Source organism: Rhinoraja longicauda, chromosome 11 (assembly GCF_053455715.1).
Source record: "Rhinoraja longicauda isolate Sanriku21f chromosome 11, sRhiLon1.1, whole genome shotgun sequence".
NCBI lineage: Eukaryota > Metazoa > Chordata > Chondrichthyes > Rajiformes > Arhynchobatidae > Rhinoraja > Rhinoraja longicauda.
Genome location: NC_135963.1, coordinates 30,511,749 through 30,533,759, shown reverse-complemented (window position 1 = coordinate 30,533,759; position 22,011 = coordinate 30,511,749). Strand labels below are relative to the sequence as shown.

Here is a 22,011-nt window from a genome sequence, read left to right as displayed (position 1 = left end):
AAGACAATAGTTTCCTATTCATAGACTACAGCTCTGCTTTCAATTCCATTATCCTAACCCAGCTCAACTCCAACATGTGGAGCCTGGAGTCAGCACTCTACAACTGGATCCTCAACTTCCTGACCAAGACCACAATCAGTGAGGTATAAACTCCATCTTAGACCAAGTAAGAGATTACACCAGATAATTTCAGATGATTCCTTCATATCGTGTCAAAAATATACTACACTCCCTAAGATGGTGCCCACTTCTGAGATTACTAGCATTTCCTTTTCAGAAATCATCTTTATTCTTGACACTGATTCGGTCATTCCATGTTCTGGAATTTAGTCTATGCCCTGATGCTACTCAGTGTAGATTCAAACAAAGTTTCATCGTCTAGATATTGATGAATATAGGAAATTAAATACAATACAGGCTGCACAATGACATTATTACATTCGTATAGCCATTTAAATTTATAGCACAGTATGGGACATTGTTACCACTGCACAAGATAATTACAGCAACTGAACATTTCAATAAACTGTGTGCCTGTTTTATATTGAAAGCATTTGAATTGCTGGGACAATGTCATGGTTCTTTACATTTTCCTTGTGCGTTTTGCCTGAATTTCTAGAAAGATATCCTTGGCGGCTACATCGATGCAGCATTGAACCCAGGTCCTGCTGTGGATAATGGTGATATGGGACCTTTTCGATTGGTCCCAAAGTTTCTGGGTTTAGGAGGGAAAAGGAGCTCCTGATACTAATTGTAATCTGTTAACAATTCCAGGGGAAAACAAATTGTGGCTAGTGGATGAAATCCAAATTAGGTCAGCTGCCTTCATCACAACTAAACACTCTACTGACAATTCTTATCTGAGGTCTTCTGAAGAGTGGTCACTTGAGCATTTCTTTGCTATGAGATTTTGCACAGCATCTTTCCGTCTTCTGAAAAGATAGGCAGAAAAATTGAAGAATTGTTGATGAGCTAAACTTTTAATTGTGACGCCAATTAAAATGCATTCTAGATGTCCGGTTTTATCACAGAGCATCGCACAAAAGCCTTGTTCATGTGTAAATGTGAGAGTACCATGCAGAAATGACCCAGGGGCTAATTGGTCCTACCAAATTCCCACCAAAGGATAAAACCGTTTTTTTAGAACTGAACTGGCCATAATATTTGTACTTGTCAATGGCTTCTTTGCAAGCTTGAAATAAACTACTTCCTGGAAGTACTTTACCTGCATATTATGTACTCAATCCAATAATACAAGTAAAATGGAATTTGGAAATCTTGGCTGCCATTTTCATGCTTCACTGGATATTTGAAAATTTCAAAGTTACGACTTATTCTCAATTGAGGCAAAGCAATCCATGTCAATTTTTGAGTTGAAGATGTGATTTATTGGTCATTAATTTTGTATTGAGAATGCAATGGGTGGAGTTCCAGGATTTATATTTTAAAAATCTGCCTTCTGAGTTACCCTCTGTTTAGTTTAGTTTAGTTTAGTTTAGTTTAGTTTAGTTTAGTTTAGTTTAGTTTAGTTTAGTTTAGTTTAGTTTAGTTTATCATATCATATCTCTGTACGGTACAGAATCAACTTCAAGCTCCTCCTATTCACGTATAAAGCCCTAAATGGACACTCCCCCCCCTACATCAAAAATCTTCTAACCCCCTCTCTAACTCCAGGTCCCTCAGGTCGGCCGACTTGGGGCTACTCACTATCCCGCGGTCTAGGCTTAAGCTCAGGGGTGACCGCGCTTTTGCGGTTGCAGCTCCTAGACTGTGGAATAGCATCCCTCTCCCCATCAGAACTGCCCCCTCCATCGACTCCTTTAAGTCCAGGCTCAAAACCTATTTCTACTCCCTAGCGTTTGAGGCTCATTGAGGAGGCGCTGGGAACTGTTTGCGTGCTACTGTATGTTTCTTTTTTTTTCCATTGGAACCTAATCAGATGTACAGCACTTTGGTCAACGTGGGTTGTTTTTAAATGTGCTATACAAATAAAATTGACTTGACTTATTGATGTAGAAACAGCGCGGAAACAGGCCTTTTCGGCCCACCAAGTCCGCGCCGCCCAGCGATCCCTGCACATTAACACTATCCTACACCCACTAGGGACAATTTTTTACATTTACCCAGTCAATTAACCTAAGTTTAGTTTAGTTTAGTTTAGTTTAGTTTAGTTTAGTTTAGAGATACAGCACGGAAACAGGTCCTTCAGCCCACCGAGTCCGCACCGACCAGCAATCCCCACACATTAACATTATCCTACACATAAACTAGGGACAATTTACAATTTCATCAAACCAATTAACCTACAAACCCGTATATCTTTGGAATGTCCGAGGATACCTGAGCTCCCGGTGAAAACCCACACAGGTCACGAGGAGAATGTGTAAACTCTGTACAGACAAGCAACTGTAGTCAGGATCGAACCCAGCTTGCTGGCGCTGTAAGGCAGCAACTCTACTGCTGCACCACCATGCTGCCCTGGTCTATAAATCCATGGGCACCAGCAGCCCAAACAATACTAAAACTAAGAGGTCAGTCTCCATGCAAGAGCCCAGAAAGCGGAGCATATTGATTGCCATTCTACCAAATAAGGCATCACAGAGAAACCCAAACCTGTCTTTAGCCAAGGTTGTGTGTACATAATTCTGATAGTAGGCATAGCAGGCACAAGGTGGATATCAGCAATTGTAACCTTTCCTCCTCTAAACCGATGGGCCAGTTTTAACAATTGTAGTGCCATGTTGACTGCGATGTGGATCAGACCTTAGATCCTGTTGTGAATGATTTAGTAGGGTGCAGGAGAGTTGGTTATCTACACCAATTGTCACCTTAGCTTACTTGAGTTTTAATTTGGAATGTGAAAAACAGTGAAAACCCACCTGTGCACTGAGCAAACAAAATATAGTTTTATATTACCACATTCCTATTAAATGATCTACTAAACCTCCAGCATTATAATTCAAAATAAACCTTGTAATCCTGGTTACCGGCTTGCATTTTTTAAATTCTTAATCTGATAGCTGCCCTCAGCTTTATAAATTCTATAATTTTATCTAAGGTTTTCGTGCTCACCACTGAAGCTTATTTTTCTTCAGACAAATAAAGAAAAAGTTATGTTTTTCCAAGCACAATGTGACATTATGGAGTTGGGGGGGGGGGGGTTGGGCTGGAGTGGGGGGTGATGTAGATGGATGGGGGGGGGGGGGGATGAAATGAACAGAAGCGTATCTTTGTTCTGCAATGAAACCCAGCTACAGAGAAACCATTGAACTTCCTGTGGACTGCAACCGAACACGCAGGACCCGGTATATAGCGGGTGCTCTGTTGCTTCTGCCTTTAGTGAAATTATAAGAACGGCATCTTTGTGCTGAAGTGAAAATGATGCTGCTCAGCTTTCCCATGAGGTGACTTACAGCACCCCCACTGTTTGGAGAGACAATTTCACTTGTAACGCTAATAACTTTAGTGGGGTGGCTGGCTGAGCCAGCGAGGACACTTCACTGCACATCTTGGCTCAGTCAGAAATCGGAAGCAGATGGTTCTTTCGGCTGGCTTCCCACTCAGGCCTGTTACTGCAAGCCTATGGTTGTTTGCTGGTTGCTGCTGGCAGTTTGTGACTTGAACATGGTAGGACAGAAGTGAAAAATCAAATCTCTTAGCAGACCAGCACACTGTGATGAAATTTGACAGATCTGACATTCTATACCTGATGCATAGTTAGATTATATTAACCTTTGCTTTCTTTCAGCTCTTTTTCCCCAACAAGTTGTTAAAATCATTCTTTTCACCTGCAACATTACAAGCAATGTTTAAAGAGACAGAGATCAAACTCACTTGCAGAACAGTTCTCTGGGCAGAGATATTCCCATTTTTACTGTGACCAAGGTACGACTGAATTGAGGCAGCTATTTCACTTTAATTTCATTTCCATCTTCCTTCAGAAAAACTGAAAAATAAGTATAAGAATATTTTCAATTCACACTTTTAAAGGAAGGATTGTTCACAATTACCAAAGAATTTTATGAAGGGCAATAGCAGCGTTGATATTTGTCATAATACTGGGGATAAACTATGCAGTGATCATTTTCAATTAATAGATAAATTAGTTCATTGCAGCTTGTCATTAATGGGTTGGAAATATTTATTTATAGTTGATTATTTATATTATTTATACTTTAATCATTAGGATCTTTGCACCAATAGTGATGCATAAAAAAAGATTTTACAATAATCGCATTAACACTATGAGAACTTTTGAAATTGACCACCGCAATGAGGATTATTTTCAGTGTTATGCTTTGTAAATAAAGATTCAGATTTTCTACTGTTTCCCCGGCAGTATTTCATTTTAGAATCAATCATACACATTCAGAGCGATCTTTCTTTCTTTCCACCTAGGTGAGGCAATTTTTTTTTTACAAATTTTACTTGATCCGTAACTGAAAAAATACAGAGGAATTAAGTGTGCAATTCATGCCGAAATATTGAATTATCAGCTGCGGTACTCATAAATAGTGAACTTTCTGATTTCCTCAATAAACATTTTAATTCCACACCCTCTCTCTCTCTCTCTCTCTCTCTCTCTCTCTCTCTCTCTCTCGCTCTCTCTCTCTCTCTCTCTCTCTCTCTCTCTCTCTCTCTCTCTCTCTCTCTCTCTCTCTCTCTCTCTCTCTCTCTCTCTCTCTCTCTCTCTCTCTCTCTCTCTTCTCTCTCTCTCTCAATAAACATGATGTTCTCTGATTCCGAGTGTGTTTCTTAAAAGAAGTAAAAACATCAGCAATTATAACCATAAGGAATTGATTAGACTTTGGATAACTTAAAATGGATGCATATGATTGATTCTCTTGTTTCAAAGACACCAAGATGATATTAATTTTGTTGCAACATATTTTGCCAGTAAAGAAGGGGGAAATACTGTGGGATGTTTTGTGTTTTGTTTATATTTAGTTCTGCTCCAAGAACAAATGCTGCTTTCAATTCCCGAGTCTCTGTGCAGTCTTAAAATTATTCCATCTTTTGGTACAACTTCAAATTTCTCTAAGGGCAAGGAATTTGTAATTAGGGGAAAAGAGGGTTTGATTTTAATAAAACTCGAAGTAACATAAGCCTGTAAGTGTTCCGGGTGACTTAACACAAGGATGCTGCTTATCACATGCCAATTATGTTTCTAATTGTTGATCAGAATTAAACTACATAAAAATATGTAAAGACGATATGACAATTCAGCTTTGTGTTCTTAAAAGTTGTGAATTAATTTGTTCCAAACTGTATTCCTTACTGCTTAATGCATTTTTCATTGTTCTTAATTCTACTATGTAAACGACAGATCATTTCCATTCTCTCGTGGATTTTTATTTTATTTTAAAGACAGTACAATTATTATATTTTCATTAATACTGGATACAATAAAAAGCTGAAAGAGGAATAGAAGGTGAGGAAAAGCAACGTATTTTTCTTTGTGTTGAAGAAAGTTAGCTCTTTATGCACGCTTTGTAGAAACAGATACTGCATCAGCCTCGAAGTCTGTAAAAACAAAACATTGCATGATACTCTAAGCAGTTCCATCTGTCATGCAGAAATTTTCAGCTAATAGCCTATGGCATTCTCAGTCCATAGTCCACTACCTGTATTTCTCGTATTAATTCCCCATGTTCACCAAAAGCTTGCAGGCTTGAATCATCTCAGTGTTGAAACCCTTATTTTTGCTGCCTCACTTTGATGTTGTGTGCAGTGGGCTCTTTTTTTTTTTTAAACGAAGACAGTACTGAACAGATGACTCTTCAGTTCCTGTTCACCTTGCCACTGGGTCTGTGAGATTGGTTCATTGTCAAGGAGACTTTACCCATGATTCCATATGGTATGGATTGGGCTACAATGTTGCCCAACATGCCATTGCAAATGTTTTCTCAATTAGGTGTCTTATCTCCCGTGAGCTGCATCAGATGAAGGTTGCTGACAGCATAATGGCCGGGAAACCCTCCGACAGCTCCATCAAATGGCAGCTGTGCTATGACATCTCAGCCAGGACATGGTGGATGGTGAGTTGGCAGCAAAAGCTGTTTTTTTTTTACTTTCCCTCCCTCTTTGACTGAATGTCCCAGACCTTGCATTCATCAAATTAACATTTGATTTTCACACTATTCAGAGCTGTAATCTCACACTTTCAGTTTCTCCTCTGTGCCTTTTGAACAATGACCACTGCACAGTAACCTGCCTGTCCTGGAATCGTGCAAGAAAGTAAAGTGATTGACAGGACAAAGTGTTATTTTTTGTGTTTTTTTTAAAGTATGAAATTAGAGCTGTGCTTTTAAAAGTGTCTGTTGATCAGGTCGACTCTTGCAAGTTTCAGCATGTTTCAGAATGCTAGTGATTAAGGTTTTTTTTTCAGTGACTGTAAAACTTAAATTGTTTTTATTGCTTTAAAAGAGCTGTAAACACAATAATATATTTTCTTTCAACATTCAGAGTTAACTTTGATCAACTTTATCACGCTGCAACTGTTTCTATCAGTGTTCCGAAGTACTTCTATCTACTACTGTATTCTGTTTGTTTTCATTACAGTGAGATAATGTATTATTGTCTGTTAAGTCATGTGTTGCTGAGCTCCTTTACATTATGTAGATTGTTAGCAACTTTACCTGCGATTTGAGTCGTTTTAATGGCTCCGGTGGGTAACGCGGAGAGGTTAACAAATAATTCACAGTCAGTCGAGCTACACAACCTTTGACTTGCTGAATCTAAAAGGATGTACAGAGTGCAGGAAGATGCACAATAGTCCATTGTAGCACGAGATACAAATGAGTTCTGTTGTGTGGGGAGAAGGAGATGCAAAACATAATTGTACGCTTCAGCCTGTGCGTTAGTTTGCGATTCATTAGAAGTGATTATTTGTTTTGGTCATTATTATTCTCGAGGCACACACAACTTCTGCCAATGCGAAGCGGAGAGGGGAGGGGTGTGAGGGAAGAAAGAGAAAAGGAGAAAATAAGTTTGTTGGTGGGACAATGAATGCATTATTCTTTCTCAACTGGACTGTAAGCTTACTTGTTCTGCATCAATATCAGGATGGAGCCTGGCAAGTGGATTTGTACAGCAGGTCTTGCTTTGCTTTCTCTGCTGGCAGGCTGAAATTTTGTTGATTTCCTGGAAAAGTTTTTGATACACTTTTGGAAACGTGTCTCATGGGGGGAATTAATGTGAAGAGTTTCGAGTCGAGATATTCATGACCCCTCTCAGGGCTGGAGTCCTATCCATTTGTGTTCTTTCAAACCTGTGCTTTAAGACTGCTGCTGCATCCTTGGTTTTGCCAGGTTAGGCAGGAGAAGCATGGCTGCTACTATCTTCTTGCTATAATCAAGCCGAGTGGTAATAATGCAAGTTCTGTTATGTCATTGTTAGATAAATTACAATGTGATAACTATAATTATAGCAGAATGTATTTTCTGTAGGAGGTTTTGCTCCCTCCCCTGACTGCTGCTGCGACAAGACAATTTTATTTTTAATGAATCGTAAACATTTCAAAATAGAAGAGGAGGCGTTCCTTTTCCCTCTGCATGTGTTTACCATTTTTATCATCATATTTCAACGCTGCTTTGTGCTAAAACTTTACAGAGGAGCGAACCATGTGAAGTTAATGCACAGCTGTTTTAAGGAAGATGTGCATGAAGTATTACTTTGTGAAACACTTTTAACAACCTGCTTCTAATTTTGCCATTAAATTCAATGGGGTATAAAACTGATAATTATGTTGATTTCTATTGGATGACTGCAGCTTTGGACGGAATGAATATTATGCAGTGCCTATATTTATTACTACATGATTAGTTTAATGTCCTGCATATGTTAAATGCTGGGAATGAATACTGTAATGAATTTTGTTTTTTTAAAGGACTCAATAAGGTGTGGTATGCAGACTATTTTCTGTCTCTCCGAGTTTAAATGGCATGGAAAAGAATCTAAACATGCTGTGAAAACAAACCTCTTTGCATGGAACATTTTCTGATATTGATTTTTTTTTCGTTGCCATAGGCAAAATGAGACAAAATTTAATAAGCACTACACACTGTTCAAATGAACTGTACTCTCAGCAAATATCTGCACAGCTGTGTTATTCTTACAAACCTTTTTTAAATCTTTTAACATTCTGTGTTTAAAAATGTGGGTTTTTTCTTTTGTTGACAATTGGGAAGCACCAAATTTTAAAATGCCAGTCATTCAATCTGCGAGAAAGACTGTTACTCTCTGTTTACAATTTTCATTAAAGTCTTTAAAGTTTTCTTAAAAATCATTCTCTAAGTGAGTTATTTGCTCTGTTGAAACTAGTAGGTTTGTATTAATTGTTTGCCTCTTTTCAAATGCTCTTTCCTATTTTTATTGAAAAACATGTTGTAGAAGTTGTAATAAATTTTAACCCATTAGAATATCAGTAATTGTATGCTTCTCAATAGGTTCTCGAACCTTAATTGCATTAATTCTGACATTCTATTTGCTGATGGTCCTCCTTCTAAATCAGTTCCCGTCAATAAAGATCATTGGTTAGATAGTTCTGAACATATGGATTTGACCTGAAATTGACACAGAAATAACTACCAGGAAAGTGAGCCACTACAGATTCAGATGAATATTTTACCTCTGTAAAAATGTAAAACTTAACCATTTTCTTATGCGGATAGATGTAGAAGGGTTGACATTATCACACGCCCTGCAAATATATATGATCAATTTATATGATTGTTATGCTTGTAAAATATGGACGCAACTTATTCGTGGGCAATCAGAATTTATTAATAGCATGGCTAATAACAATTTAATTTAATAATATTGAGAGGAATAGGTGTAGTTGACCTTTAATTAAAATTACTTATTCCAACTTAAGGAAATACTGTAAGGAAAGGCCTTACCCAACGCTGGGTAGCAAACTCTTTGTAGAATTGCTCTAAATAATTATCAGGATGGTACACATTAGTTACAAAATGGTCTAGGTAAGTGTAACTCAGAAAAACGGATGTTATCTGCTTATAATACTACACACATGTATCAAGGTCGACTGGTATTCCACACAGTTACACAAGATAAAATTGGTATGTAATAGTCGCCAGTGTTGTGCGTTACAAATTAAAATGCAACTACAAACATTTGGAACCGTGGTATACTAGTTTTGTGTGTAAAAATACAATAATACCTCCAGCTTGAATTTGAGTCTGTTCAGGTAATACTGATTGTTTGCTAATAAAAGCATTCACCAACTTACTTGCTGGCCCAAATTGTGTATTTCCACCTTCTAGCATAAGATATGATTTACTAAATGGTTTTATTCTTTGTTATTAAAGCTATGCATTTTCATCAGATCACCTCGTTATCCTCTTCTCTCATATGATAGGTGCTTCACTTTGTGATACGGATGATTTATTTAGATTTCTCCCATAAAACAGCGCCGAATCTACGCCGATGCTCAATGCACATGTCACTCACACAAATAATGTTAGATTGTCAGGTCATTTAACGTGGATGCAAAGCATCTTTTTAAAATAATTTCCTGAATGGCGTTTGCTGTGTGTATTCATGTACTTTTTCACCAATAAAATTGGACGGTGGAAGTTAAGACTTGAACTTGGTGTCGACATTCGGTAGTCGGTGGTACCTTGTCGGACACCACACACCATCTGATATTCTGCAAATAATTTATGTGTCCCCTTCTATTTTGCGTTGAGGACATTTAATATGATTAGCATTTTCGCCTGTACGCTTTTCTTTCTGTGTGAACAAACCGCTCGGTGTTGCAACGTACTCATTAATTTCTGAGCAAGCTCCACTCGTTTTATTACCTGCGATGCTTGTCCCAATAGAAACTTGGCAAGCACTGACCCAAGGGTACAAGCCATGTACATTATGAGACCAGGGAATACTGCAAACGTAATCCGAAAGCGGAGCACTTTGATCTCGTAATTCAAGTTTTTTTGTCATTTTTCTTTTAAGTCTTTCCATGCAATGTCAAGTGGAAGTCTGCACGAGAATTACAGGGCATTTGTCCATTCTGATTTGGGATTATTTGGTTCCCCTGTCAAACTATTGCATAAGTGAAACGGGGTTCACACCCCCATTTTTGAGATATTATTACATTCGGCTTTTGAAGCATTTTGTGGATTAATTTTGCTTATCCTTGCAACAATGAAAGTTTCAAGCCTCCCCGTTAGCATCAATCAAGCGGTGTTGAAGCGGTCGCACTTTGCACGCTTTAAAAGTAAAACGTCCGAGCCTACAGTAAAGAGGGGTCTTTGTCTGATCCTGAACTCGCGGGTCTGGTCTCTCCAGACTCAAAGCGCAGACCTAAGTTAGAATATATTCCGACTACCAGTTTCCTAATAAAATTCGAGGGCTACCACCAATAAACTGGTTACAATCGTCCCTTTGCCTTAAATATGTGGAGAATATCCAATCTATTGTATGAGGTGTATTTGTAAATATTCGGCGGCACACAGCGCCTAAGTATCAATTTGATAACCGTAGTAGGCAGCGAGTCGTTCTGATACATCGAGTAGGATGGTCTAGTTACAAGGTTAATAACTACTACGACACTGGCACAGATAGACAGTTCCTAGAAGTCTAGTTCTTTTTAAAATACAATTCTAATTCCGCCCTCCCCCCCACCTGCCCAAAACTTTTTTTTTTACTTTGCGGGTTAATAAAGAAGACAAAGTTTAGCTACCCAAACTGTTAGCACGGCACCCTGCGTGCAGTGGCGGACAGTCTGAAGTTACAATGGGCACAGAAGTGCAGGCTAATACACTGTAGGAAACGCTGTAGGAAACGTGAAGAGCGGAGAAAGAAAAATGCCCCGATGATCACCATTGTCACCCCACGTAAAGACAAGTTTAACAGTGGCTTGGTTGGATCTGCAGATTGCTATTATTTCAATGTTAAGCTGCCTTGAAGTAAACCTCTACACCATCTTTGGAGGTACTTTGCTTTAAAATAAAACAAAATGTGAATGAAGAGATCTATAGTGTGTGTGTGCGTGTGTGCGTGTGCGTGTGTGTGTGTGTGTTAGAGAGGCTAAGTTCATTTTCATCTCCAGGCAGTTGTTGCCTTTATTTCTGCTGGAGAAAGTTCCTGCGTGTAAGTGTGGCTTTTAGCACTGGTTTAACCTCTCTTGTGGTTTTCCTAACTCTGTGAAAAGGATTGCAAACATATTTCTTTTCAGCTTAATCCATTCGCAAGTTCTATTTTAAACCCCCGTTTCTGGCGAGACTGCGGAGCAGCTGGACTTTGTTGCGGCATCTCTTCCTGTCTGTAGTGACATCTTTCTGAAATCCAGCTCGCTTCTCCTCCTTCCTTTCCTATCTGCCTCGACTCATTTTTTAAAAACTTTTTTTTTTTTAAACACACGGACTAGATTTTCCAATGTGTTTCTGTGTCCCAGTGGCGTTCCCGCTTCCCCTTTCTTTCTCTCCCTGCTGTCGGCTTTGGGCTAAATCTACCTTCGGCCTGAAGCTGAAGGTTTGTGTGCAGTGGAGAACTTGGTCGGGGGGATCGTCCTCTCGCGTCTAATTTTACACTGTTACCGGGAATGTCCTCAAGGATTCTCCTGATTGAGGAGCGTGACTTCAATGAAACGTCGGCGGGCGCTCCATTTAAACCATTTAAAGTATCTCCCCTGTCTTCCCCACCAATCTTCTGCTGCTTCTGGAGAGTGATGAGGAAGACCTCCTCGCCTCCTTTCACCTGCTAAGCACAACTTTGGAGTCCACGCAAAGTAAAACATCTATTCCTTCCTACTCATTTTGCAGTTAGTTAAACTGCCTTCGACTCCCTCTGTTGTACGTGCCTTGTTATTATCATTCACTGCTATCTTTACCATAGTATTAACACTCTTCTCCCTTTTGTTCCTCTCTACCTCTCAAACCGGGAATTTTTTAGCTGCCCTCCTCCCTGTCTGCGAGTGGTGCCATCACAATGCTTGTGGCTGTCTTATCCACTTAAGAAATACAAGTTGTCATGACATCGCCAGCTGCTTTGCCAGGCGAGAGCTTACTCCAGATTTGAGGTTAATCAACTGCAAATTCCATTAGCTTCCTACGGAGCAAAAAAAAAACTACCAGGCAGACGGATCCACATGTGAGCCAGCAGTCAGATGCAAGAGAACAGAGCTGTCCGTCAGGTGTGTGTTGCATTCATTCGAGCACGCATCGACCAGCATGATCAGGAGGATAAGCTGCATTCAAAGAACTTAGGTATGACATGTACTTCCACACACAAGCACTTTAAGTCGCGTGCGTTCGCACCGATGTCTCTGCCTTCTTTGAGTTTCTGACATATTTCTATTCAGTTTGTTATCTTTAAAGATCCCATTGGGAATTATGCTTCGGAATTGGGCTTTGCCTTATTCCTGGAAATTTATTTCGAGATAGAGCGAGGGAAATTCCTTTTTTTTGTTAATAGCATTGAAATGATTATCATCCTCCCATGAAGATCTTTTCAGCATGTTGTTTTGCACCATTAAACGATTGTAAGTACCTGGGTTAAATTCCATGTCTTGCCACAGTGGCGGAGCTGTCATAATATTTGCCTGAAGGAAGCAGCAAGAACTCCAAATTAATGTACACACCATACAGCTAGTGTAGGTATGCAGCAAGATGTTCATTGAAACTTAATACCTTTGTATTCTAACCTGACAAATTTGCTTTCATTGCAGGTCATGTTAATGAAAAGTTATTGTTAAAAATATAGGAAGAAAGAGAAGACGATGTCAGATTCTAAATTAAATTCCACAGTAGCCTGCTAAATAAAATCCCATTTAAAATATAAAAGGCTCATTATATATATATTTCTGTTTCAATCCTTCCAATCTCAGTGCTATTCTTCATCCCAGTTCTTTTTCCTTTGGTTTAACAGTAATAATTGCTGGCTTGATTACCTTGATCCTCATTTTTATTGACATGTATTGTCTCTTTGATATATTTCCTAAAAATATTATTGATGTTTAACTTAATTTTTCTCTCTTGCATAAACACATCAAATAAATATTGAAATGTCTCCTTTATTTACTGATCGCACTACAGTAATAATCTGTGCAAAGCATTCCCACAGTTAACATGTCCAGAGGATATAAGTTCAAGGTGAAGGGGCAAAGATTTAATAGGAATCTGAGGGGGGGTAACTTTTTCACACAAAGGGTGGTGGGTGTATGGAACAAGCTGCCAGAGGAGGTAGTTGAGGCTGGGATTATCCCAACGTCTAAGAAACAGTTAGACAGGTACATGGATAGGACAGATTTTGAGGTATATGGACCAAGCACAGGCAGGTGGAACTAGTGTAGCTGGGACATGTTGGCCGGTGTGGGCAAGTTGGGCCGAAGAGCCTGGTTCCACACTGTATCACTCGATGACTCTATGACTCTATGCACAGCTGGAGCAAAATTGTAGGATTCTACCCATTTCAAGTTGATTGTTAGTCACAGAGGTCACCCACCATCCTTCAATACAAAAGCTGCTCTTGTCTTTGTCATTCAGCAAGTTGTTTGTAACCAGCTCACAATTAAACCACACTGAAAGTAAGTTGTATTTTTATGTTACGATACATTAACAAATTGTTCATCTGAATATAATTTTCTTTCAACATCTCTGAAATATTATTTATCCCCTACCTTCTTTCATTATGTAGGTAATTTAGAAATATAGCTTTATAGAAGAAATATTTTTTATAAAAAGTACTTTTTATACAATAGTTTAAATCAAGAGCTGTGAAAAGAATTCCACAGAGTCTTAATCTATTCATGCAATTTGTAACAGTGCGAAGATGTGGACTAAATTTATAAACTGACCAATTTCCAATTTAATGTTGGATATTTTGAAATTTGTTGGTTGGCCTTAGGTTCAATAATGGAAGATATAAAATGATAACTATTGTTCATGATTAAGCTTCAAAGAACTTTCAAAATTTCCAAGTAGCAACCATTTGTTACAGCACTCTTTGCATAGAAGAAAAATTTAATTGAAGGGTACACAAATAACAAAATGTTTACTGAGGAGATGGGGATAATGGGCCAGATGACTAAAAATTTGGTAAAAGAAGTAAGTTTGACCAGCATTTTAAAAGGAGAAGAGGAATTGAGAGGCAGAAATGTTTTGAGAAAACATAGAACCAGAATCGGAGGATATCCTGGAGAATATTATAAGAATAGGAACCGGCAAGACCGTAGAGGGATTTGAAACCAAAGAGGTTTAAAATCAACTAGACCAAATGGACCCGTTGAGCCCAAACCTCTCCTGCATTGGTGCAGCACCCTCTCCTCCCCCCCCTCCCCTCTCCCCCCTCCCCCCTCTCCCCCCTCTCCCCCCTTAGTCTGAGACCCTGCTTCAGACTGATCTATAAATTTAAAATCAATTTATTGGTGACCATATGTCAGTGTTCGTCAGCAGTTTTGGATGATTTCAAGATATGGGATGTGGGATAATGGGGCTAAAATTGCTTTAGAATTGATATTAGATCCAATGGAATTAAGGATATGGATCTTATGTGGGGAAATGGGGTTAGCATAGATAGACATCATGGTTGGTATTAATTACATATGCATGATTCTGCGATTCTACGAATTCTAGGGATAACAAATGTATGAATGGTGATTTCAGCAACAAATGAGATGGAAAACCAGAGTTGGGCAGCTAAAGAGATAGAATACACAATATCACAAGATGATGTTTGAAACTCAACATGAGGTCATTTATTGAGCCAAGATTGCAAACAATCTGGTTAAGTTTTAGGCTTTTGCCAGGGAGAGGAAATGAGTACAGGCTCAGGAATGTAAATAGGCCATAGAAAGAACAGCAGAGAGGCAGGCCCTTTGGCCCAAGATGTCAGTGCCAAACATGTGCCAAATTAAACCAAGCCCTTCTGACTATGCATAATCCATATCCTTCCATTCACTGCATATTCATATGCCTATTTAAAAGCCTTTGAAAGGCGGCACGGTAGCGCAGCGGTAGAGTTGCTGCTTTACAGCGAATGCAGCGCCGGAGACTCAGGTTCGATCCTGACTACGGGTGCTGCACTGTAAGGAGTTTGTACATTCTCCCCGTGACCTGCGTGGGTTTTCTCCGAGATCTTCGGTTTCCTCCCACACTCCAAAGACGTACAGGTATGTAGGTTAATTGGCTGGGTAAATGTAAAAATTGTCCCTAGTGGGTGTAGGATAGTGTTAATGTACGGGGATCGCTGGGCGGCACAGACTTGGAGGGCCGAAAAGGCCTGTTTCCGGCTGTATATATATGATATGATATGATATCTGCCTCCACCACCAATGTTGGCAGCACGTTCCAGTTACCTATTACTCTCTGTGTAAAGAAAATTGCCCTGCAAATCTTCTTTAAACTTTTTACCTATGACATTAAAACGATGTACTTTAGTATTTGACATTTCCACCCTGAGAAAAAGGTTTTAACTGTCAAACCTCGATAGGCCTCTCATTATTTTATAAACTCCTATCAGGTTTGACATTCCAGAGGAAACAATTCAAGTTTATCCACCCTCTCCTTATAGCTAATATCCTATAATCCAGAATGTTGTTATGGTCAAAAATCCAGCTCTGTTGTCATTGTACATGCTATCACAGTGTTCTTTCCACTGGCCTCTCACTGGTCAGTCAGAGTGGCCCTGAATCTGGTGGTCAGTTGTGCTGAAATACATAGGATCATGGCTTATTTTTGGAATGCCATATGATGAGTGTATCTTGTGGTCTCTCTGACTTGTTTCCCTGCCGCCAAAAGATGAATAATATTTCATTTTTCTTGGGATTGGTAAAATAACGAAGCTTGTATCTAGTGGGGTGTGCCAATTCACTTTGTGAATCATTTTTACAAGTATGCAGTTATTGTGTCTACTCAGAAAAATTACTGGAGGCTTTTTGTGAAAAGTAATCCTTGCCGTGTAGAATCTTCCTTTAGGACCAAGGACAAATTAATTCCACTCTAGTTTTGAGATTTTATGAAATGCTGGAGAGGTCAATGTGGGAAACCACAAATGGAACAGTAGGTACTTGGAGGGAAGGTGATTAGTTTGTGAGGTGATCCACTCCTTCCACAACCTACACAGGATTTTTGTGTGTTTTGGATGCATGCCCCCCAAATTTCTCTACAACATCCTGAATTCTCTTTTTCTACTTTGAGTGGAAATGGGCCTGAGACTTGGAGGAATATTGCATTAGTGGGAATATTGCATTTCTTCAACAAGACTTTGTACTCACCCTTGAATATTCTCCTCTACCTGCCTGGTAATCTCTTCCTATGACAGAACTTGGAATGGAATCTGTTTCGGGAAGACTAATGTTAGGCATGCAGACAATATTACCTGCCCAATGGAGACACATGAGTCTAACTAGAGCCTCAGTGCTGGGGATGTTTCCCTGCGAGAGTGAGCAAATGTTGATTCACTTATTCTTTCAACTAATTCAGGCGATATTACAGAAACAGCTTTCTGATATCTTTCTAGTGTCTTGAGGTGCCTCCCAAAGGTAATCCATATCTCAGGACCGTAAAGGACAGGGATCATTGCTGCCCAGTAGACCATGAGCTTAGTGCTCAGTCTGATGTCTTGATCTCCAAGTAACGATGATTTCATTCGATCAAAAGCCATGTTCAAGGTAACAGTGGATTTCATTGTTGATGTCAGCCTTTACAGACGGCAGTTCCTGAGATTAAAGAATTGGTCCACATTTTCCAGGGTATTACCGTAAGCCATTATTGTTAAATATAAAATAACCAGTAACTTGCAATTGCTCACAAAGATGTAATTCATCCAAATGGAAGTAATGTTTGGGATCTTTCAGATACTTAGTTTAAGAGGGTATTGGTTATCACAAAATCTTTTTTAAAGGATCATTTATTACCCTTGTATACATTGAATTAGGAGACAATGTAATGTGGGTGAAAGGTAATAAAATTGGTATCAGGAAAGAACCAAAATATGGCGTCAAATTGCTGGAGTTGTCACCATAAAATGATTATATTTTATTAATAGATTGGCCATAATTAACAAAACGAGGAATACTATTTGCTAATATAAAGTTATTAAAACTAATTGATGGGAACTTTCATTTAACTGTCACACCTCATACACTGCAAATTCTACATATGTTTTTCATGTATTCCCATGTAGTAGCATTCACAAATATGTCCCGCTACCTAGTCAAAGAAACAAGTTTTTTTTTGTCTTGACTTTGCTTAACTGTGTTCCCATTTGTAGGCTGAATCACTAAAGTAGATCCAGGCCTTTGATGGTTAAACTCTGGACAGTTTGCATTAGTTGGAATGAATGATGCAATTGTTTGCAGTTTATGAATGTGGCCTCCATGTGGTGAAGAGGATGGGTCAGAGGTTGGAGAACATGAAGGAAACTTTTTCTTGGCACAGTTGCCTTGGTAGAGCATAGCTTGGCAACCAATTCTCTTTTTCTTCAGCTACCAGCTGAAGCATCTGGCACTGTGGAACTGTCTGGTACAGACCACAAGTGTCACTCAGCGGCCAATGTCTCTGTGTGGGGCCTTTTGTTGTGTGACAAAGAAAGATGGGTTATACATAATGCCATCTCTAATCATAAGAAGTATTCTTGAGTTGCGCGGGTACAATGTTATTGCTAAATTATGCAGTAGTAACAGAATCTGGATGCTCTATTTACCAGTCCAAGGGATGCCAATGTCTGCTCGAGGCATTGGCTAATGGGAGCTACGCAGAACGCTTAACTGCTTGACTACTGAGTTCCAATCACTGGTTTATTTTGTAATTTTTAAGATTTCATATTCTTATACATTCATCTCACATGCACAACAAATGCAAAGCAAATCTCCTGTTACTTTGCCATAATAACCCTTCTGATTCCCAGTCACCCACATCGCAAGTGTAGTGACCATGCCCATGCTGAGCAGCCTATTGGTTTCATGAGTGAGTGTTCACTAATTGGATAAAGTCATCCCAAATTGCCCGCAGCTCTGTACGTGGACAAATCTCTATGGATTCCATCTGATTGAACCTTTTCGGTCAGTAAAAGGTTCTCATTTAATCATGCTGCAGAACACAAAAACATACATTTTAGACAGAGAGGGTTCATATTTTTCTGCCCTGTAAAAAAACTGAACGGTGCTATGAGTAGTTGTAGCAGACATCCTTTTTCATTGCTTTTCTCACTCCATTGTTGGGTAACCCAGCAGTCGGCCATATTAGTAAGTGTAGACCATGATCCTATGATGTATGTAAGACTTCAATGCCAGTTTAATGAACTTCTTTCATGGACAGAACACTCATGAAAAATGAAAGATGCAGCTGAATGTGCTCTAATTAGTTTTCCTGGAGCCCAGGAGGAGTAGGATAGTTTCTTCATATTCCAACAGGAATTGGTCATTGGTGCAGGATCACAAGCCCCCTCCGATCAACATTTTCTGGCTTGGTCAGTCTCCAAGCCCCATGCTATTGTACCAGCCTAGTGATGGGAAGCTGTACAGTGATGCTCATTGCTTGCACGCAGTCCTATGAATACATGTTAATGAGGCCTGGTTCTCTAAATGGGATGAGCCCCTGCTGACACCATCAGGCAGCTGGTCAATGCACTTGGCAGCTGCTGGCCCCCAAAGTAAAACTCTACCCCAGCATTGTACGGTTCATTAAAAATCCTACATCCTATATCTGCATATCATTCCTACCTAAAACACAACTTTTGTTCTCTGTTTTTTGTTTTAAATTCTCATGAACATGTTTATAATGGAATCACATCTGTGATTCTCTTACAAATTACAGCTTCCCACCAGTGGTGGAGCCATTGATCTTTCAGATTTGCTTTGCCCAGCTCCTGCCCAGCAGAGATTCTATCCTTCGACTTTATTTCTATCCTTGTCAAATGGCATAAGGTTTGCTAGCTGACTAGAAATCATATAAAATAAGAATTCGTTTTAAATAAGGATAGAATTAAATGAGGCTGAAATTGCATCTGTTCTATCCGAGTCCTTAGTGCGTGGGAGACTGTGTCTCATGAATTTCATTGAGTGTTTTGAAGAGGTGACCAAAAGGATTATTGAGCGCAGGGCAGTAGATGTTAGCAAGGCATTTGACAAGGTCCTGCATGGTCAGCTGGGCCAGAAGGTTAGGTCACATGGTATCCATGGTGACCTAGCCAATTATATAAAAACATGGGCTTGGTAGAAGGAATCGGAGGGAGGTCATGGGGCGTTGTTCTTCAGATTGGAAGACTGTGACGACCAGTGTGCCACAAGGATCAGAAGATCAAAAGGTCATAAGATCATAAGTGATAGGAGTAAAATTAGGCCATTCGACCCATCAAGTCTACTCCGCCATTCAATCATAGCTGATCTATCTCTCTCTCCTAGCCCATTCTCCTGCCTTCTCCCCATAACCTCTGACACCCATACTAATCTAGAATCTATCCATCTCTGCCTTAAATAGATCCACTGACTTGGCCTCCACAGCCTTCTGTGGCAAAGAATTCCACAGATTCACCACCTTCTGACCAAAGAAATTCCTCCTCATTTCCTTCCTAAATGAACGTTCTTTAATTCTGAGGCTATGACCTCCAGTCCTAGACTCTCCCACTTGTGGAAACATTCTTTCCACATCCACTCTATCCAAGCCTGTGCTTGGGATTCTTGCTCAGTCCCCTATCGCTGTCATATATATGTACGGTTTGGATGAGAATGTAGGTTGCGTGATTAGTAAGTTTGTGGATGGCACCAAAATTGGTGGTGGGACAGTGAAGAAGGTTTTCTGAGGTTACAACATAATCCAGATCAACTGGGAAAATGGGCTGAGGAATGGCAGACAGAATTTAACTCAGACATGTGCTAAGTGATGCATTTTGTGAAGTTAAACCAGGATAGGACATTCACAAAGAATGGTAGGGCCTGGGGAGTGTGGTAGTGCAGAGAAACCTGGGGGTACAGGTACATAGCTCCCTGAAGGTGGCGACACAGGTGGACAGGGTGATAAAAAAGGTATGTGTTAACCTTGCCTTCATCACATGGGGCATTGAGTACAGGAGCTGGGATGTTATGTTCCAGCTATAAAAGATGTTGATGAGACCACACTTGGAGTATTGTGTTGAGTTCTGGTCATCTTATTAAAGGAAGGATGTCAATAAGTTAGTGTGGGTGCAGAAAAGATTCACAAGGATGCTGCTGGGACTAAATTATGAGGAGAGACTGGATTAGCTGGGTAGGAAGGTAGTAAAGTCAAGCCAAGTCAAGTCAAGTCAAGTTTATTTGTCACATACACATACACGATGTGCAGTGAAATGAAAGTGGCAATGCCTGCAGATTGTGCAAAAAAAAAAGAATTACAGTTACAGCATATAAATTAAAGTTAATACAGAGAAGACAAAATTTAGTCCCTGGAGTTATAAAAGTTAACAGTCCTGATGGCCTGTGGGAAGAAACTCCGTCTCATCCTCTCCGTTTTCACAGCGTGACAGCGGAGGCACTTGCCTGACCGTAGCATCTGGAACAGTCCATTGCTGGGGTGGCAGGGGTCCCTCATAATCTTGCTTGCTCTCGATCTACACCTCCTGATGTATAGGTCTTGCAAGGGGCCGAGTGTAGTTCCCATGGTGCGTTCTGCTGAATGCACTACTCTCTGCAGGGCCTTCCTGTCCTGGGCAGAGCTGTTCCCAAACCAGACTGTAATGTTGCCGGACAGGATGCTCTCTACAGCCCCAGAGTAGAAGCAATGAAGGATTCTCAGAGACACTCTGAATTTCCTCAGCTGTCTAAGGTGGTAAAGGCGTTGCTTTGCCTTACCCACCAGTGCGGGTTGATGTTGGTTTAAATCAAAGATAGACACCAAAAACTGGAGTAACAACGGGACAGGTAGCATCTCTGGAGAGAAGGAATGGGATTAGCTGGAGCTGTTTTACCAAGAGCAAAGGAAGCTGAGGGGTGAACCAGTCTTTTCCCAAAGAAGGAAGGGAAATATTTAAAGTGGACCAGAGGGGCAGGTTTTCACATAAGGTAATGGGTATATGGAGTGAGCAGAGTTTGGTGCAATTGTAACCTTTAAGTAGCACTTGGACAGGTATATAAATGTATGAAATTCAGAGAGGTATATAGACCAAACACGACAAATGGGTATCAGATAGGAAGGCAGCTTAGTTGCCATGGATAAATCGCATTAGAGGTCTTGTTTCTGTATTGTATCTCTGACTCTATAGCTCTGAAGAACACTAATTCATTGCCTTTTGACTCTCACTTAGAGGCTGCAATTGTCATAGGCTCCTGATATACAAACAAGTGGGAGAAATGACTGGTGCATAATAATTGTAATAGATATTGCAACATCTATCATGATTATGATATTCTCTGATATCGTCATTATTATATGGTTTTATGTTATATTAATGTTACACAATTTGTCTCACCATTGTAAACCTGTTATTATAAAACACATAATAATTACAATACGTGGTGGTACATTATCATAATGGAAGCTGGTATATTGTTAAAATTATAATTTGATGATACATCATAACCAGAGGCACAATATATATCGGTGTTTAAATCCTAATATGAATCTATAGTGTCCCTTGTGTTAAACGCATTATCTGTCACTAAGTGGTGGTCCTGTCCAAATAAAGTATTCTGGTCAGGATTTTGCCGAGTACTTTAAAGGGTGATCCATTCCTCAATTCCTAGAGAGAGCAATCAGGCTTCCAGAGGTTAGGATAACAGCCTTTTGCTCTTATTGAAACTGTGTGGCAAAAAAATGAGATATTTCTCTCCACCATACCATTTTCCAGTCTTAATGAATGGAGAAGAACTAAGATAATGACCAATTGAAACAAACATTAAAATAGAACTACTGGAAAGAAAAATTTGGAAAAATATGAAGACAAATGAAGTAAAACATTTGTATTTAGAATTCTGTATGGGGTTTGTACGTTCTCCCTGTGAAATGTGTGGGTTTTCTCTGAGATCTTCGGTTTCCTCCCACACTCCAAAGACGTACAGGTTTATAGGTTAATTGG

General features: G+C 39.6%; 1 protein-coding gene across 1 annotated transcript in view; it reads left to right on the top strand.

The window, feature by feature from the left end:
* Nucleotides 1–5,909: 5,909 nt before the first annotated feature.
* The window catches only part of nfia (nuclear factor I/A), a 663,295-nt gene continuing 647,193 nt past the window's right edge, over nucleotides 5,910–22,011 (top strand). The window contains exon 1 of the mRNA XM_078407283.1: nucleotides 5,910–6,038. Within this exon, the coding sequence (XP_078263409.1) occupies nucleotides 5,943–6,038 (96 nt within the window). The 5' untranslated portion in view covers nucleotides 5,910–5,942. The remainder of the gene's footprint in view (nucleotides 6,039–22,011) is intronic.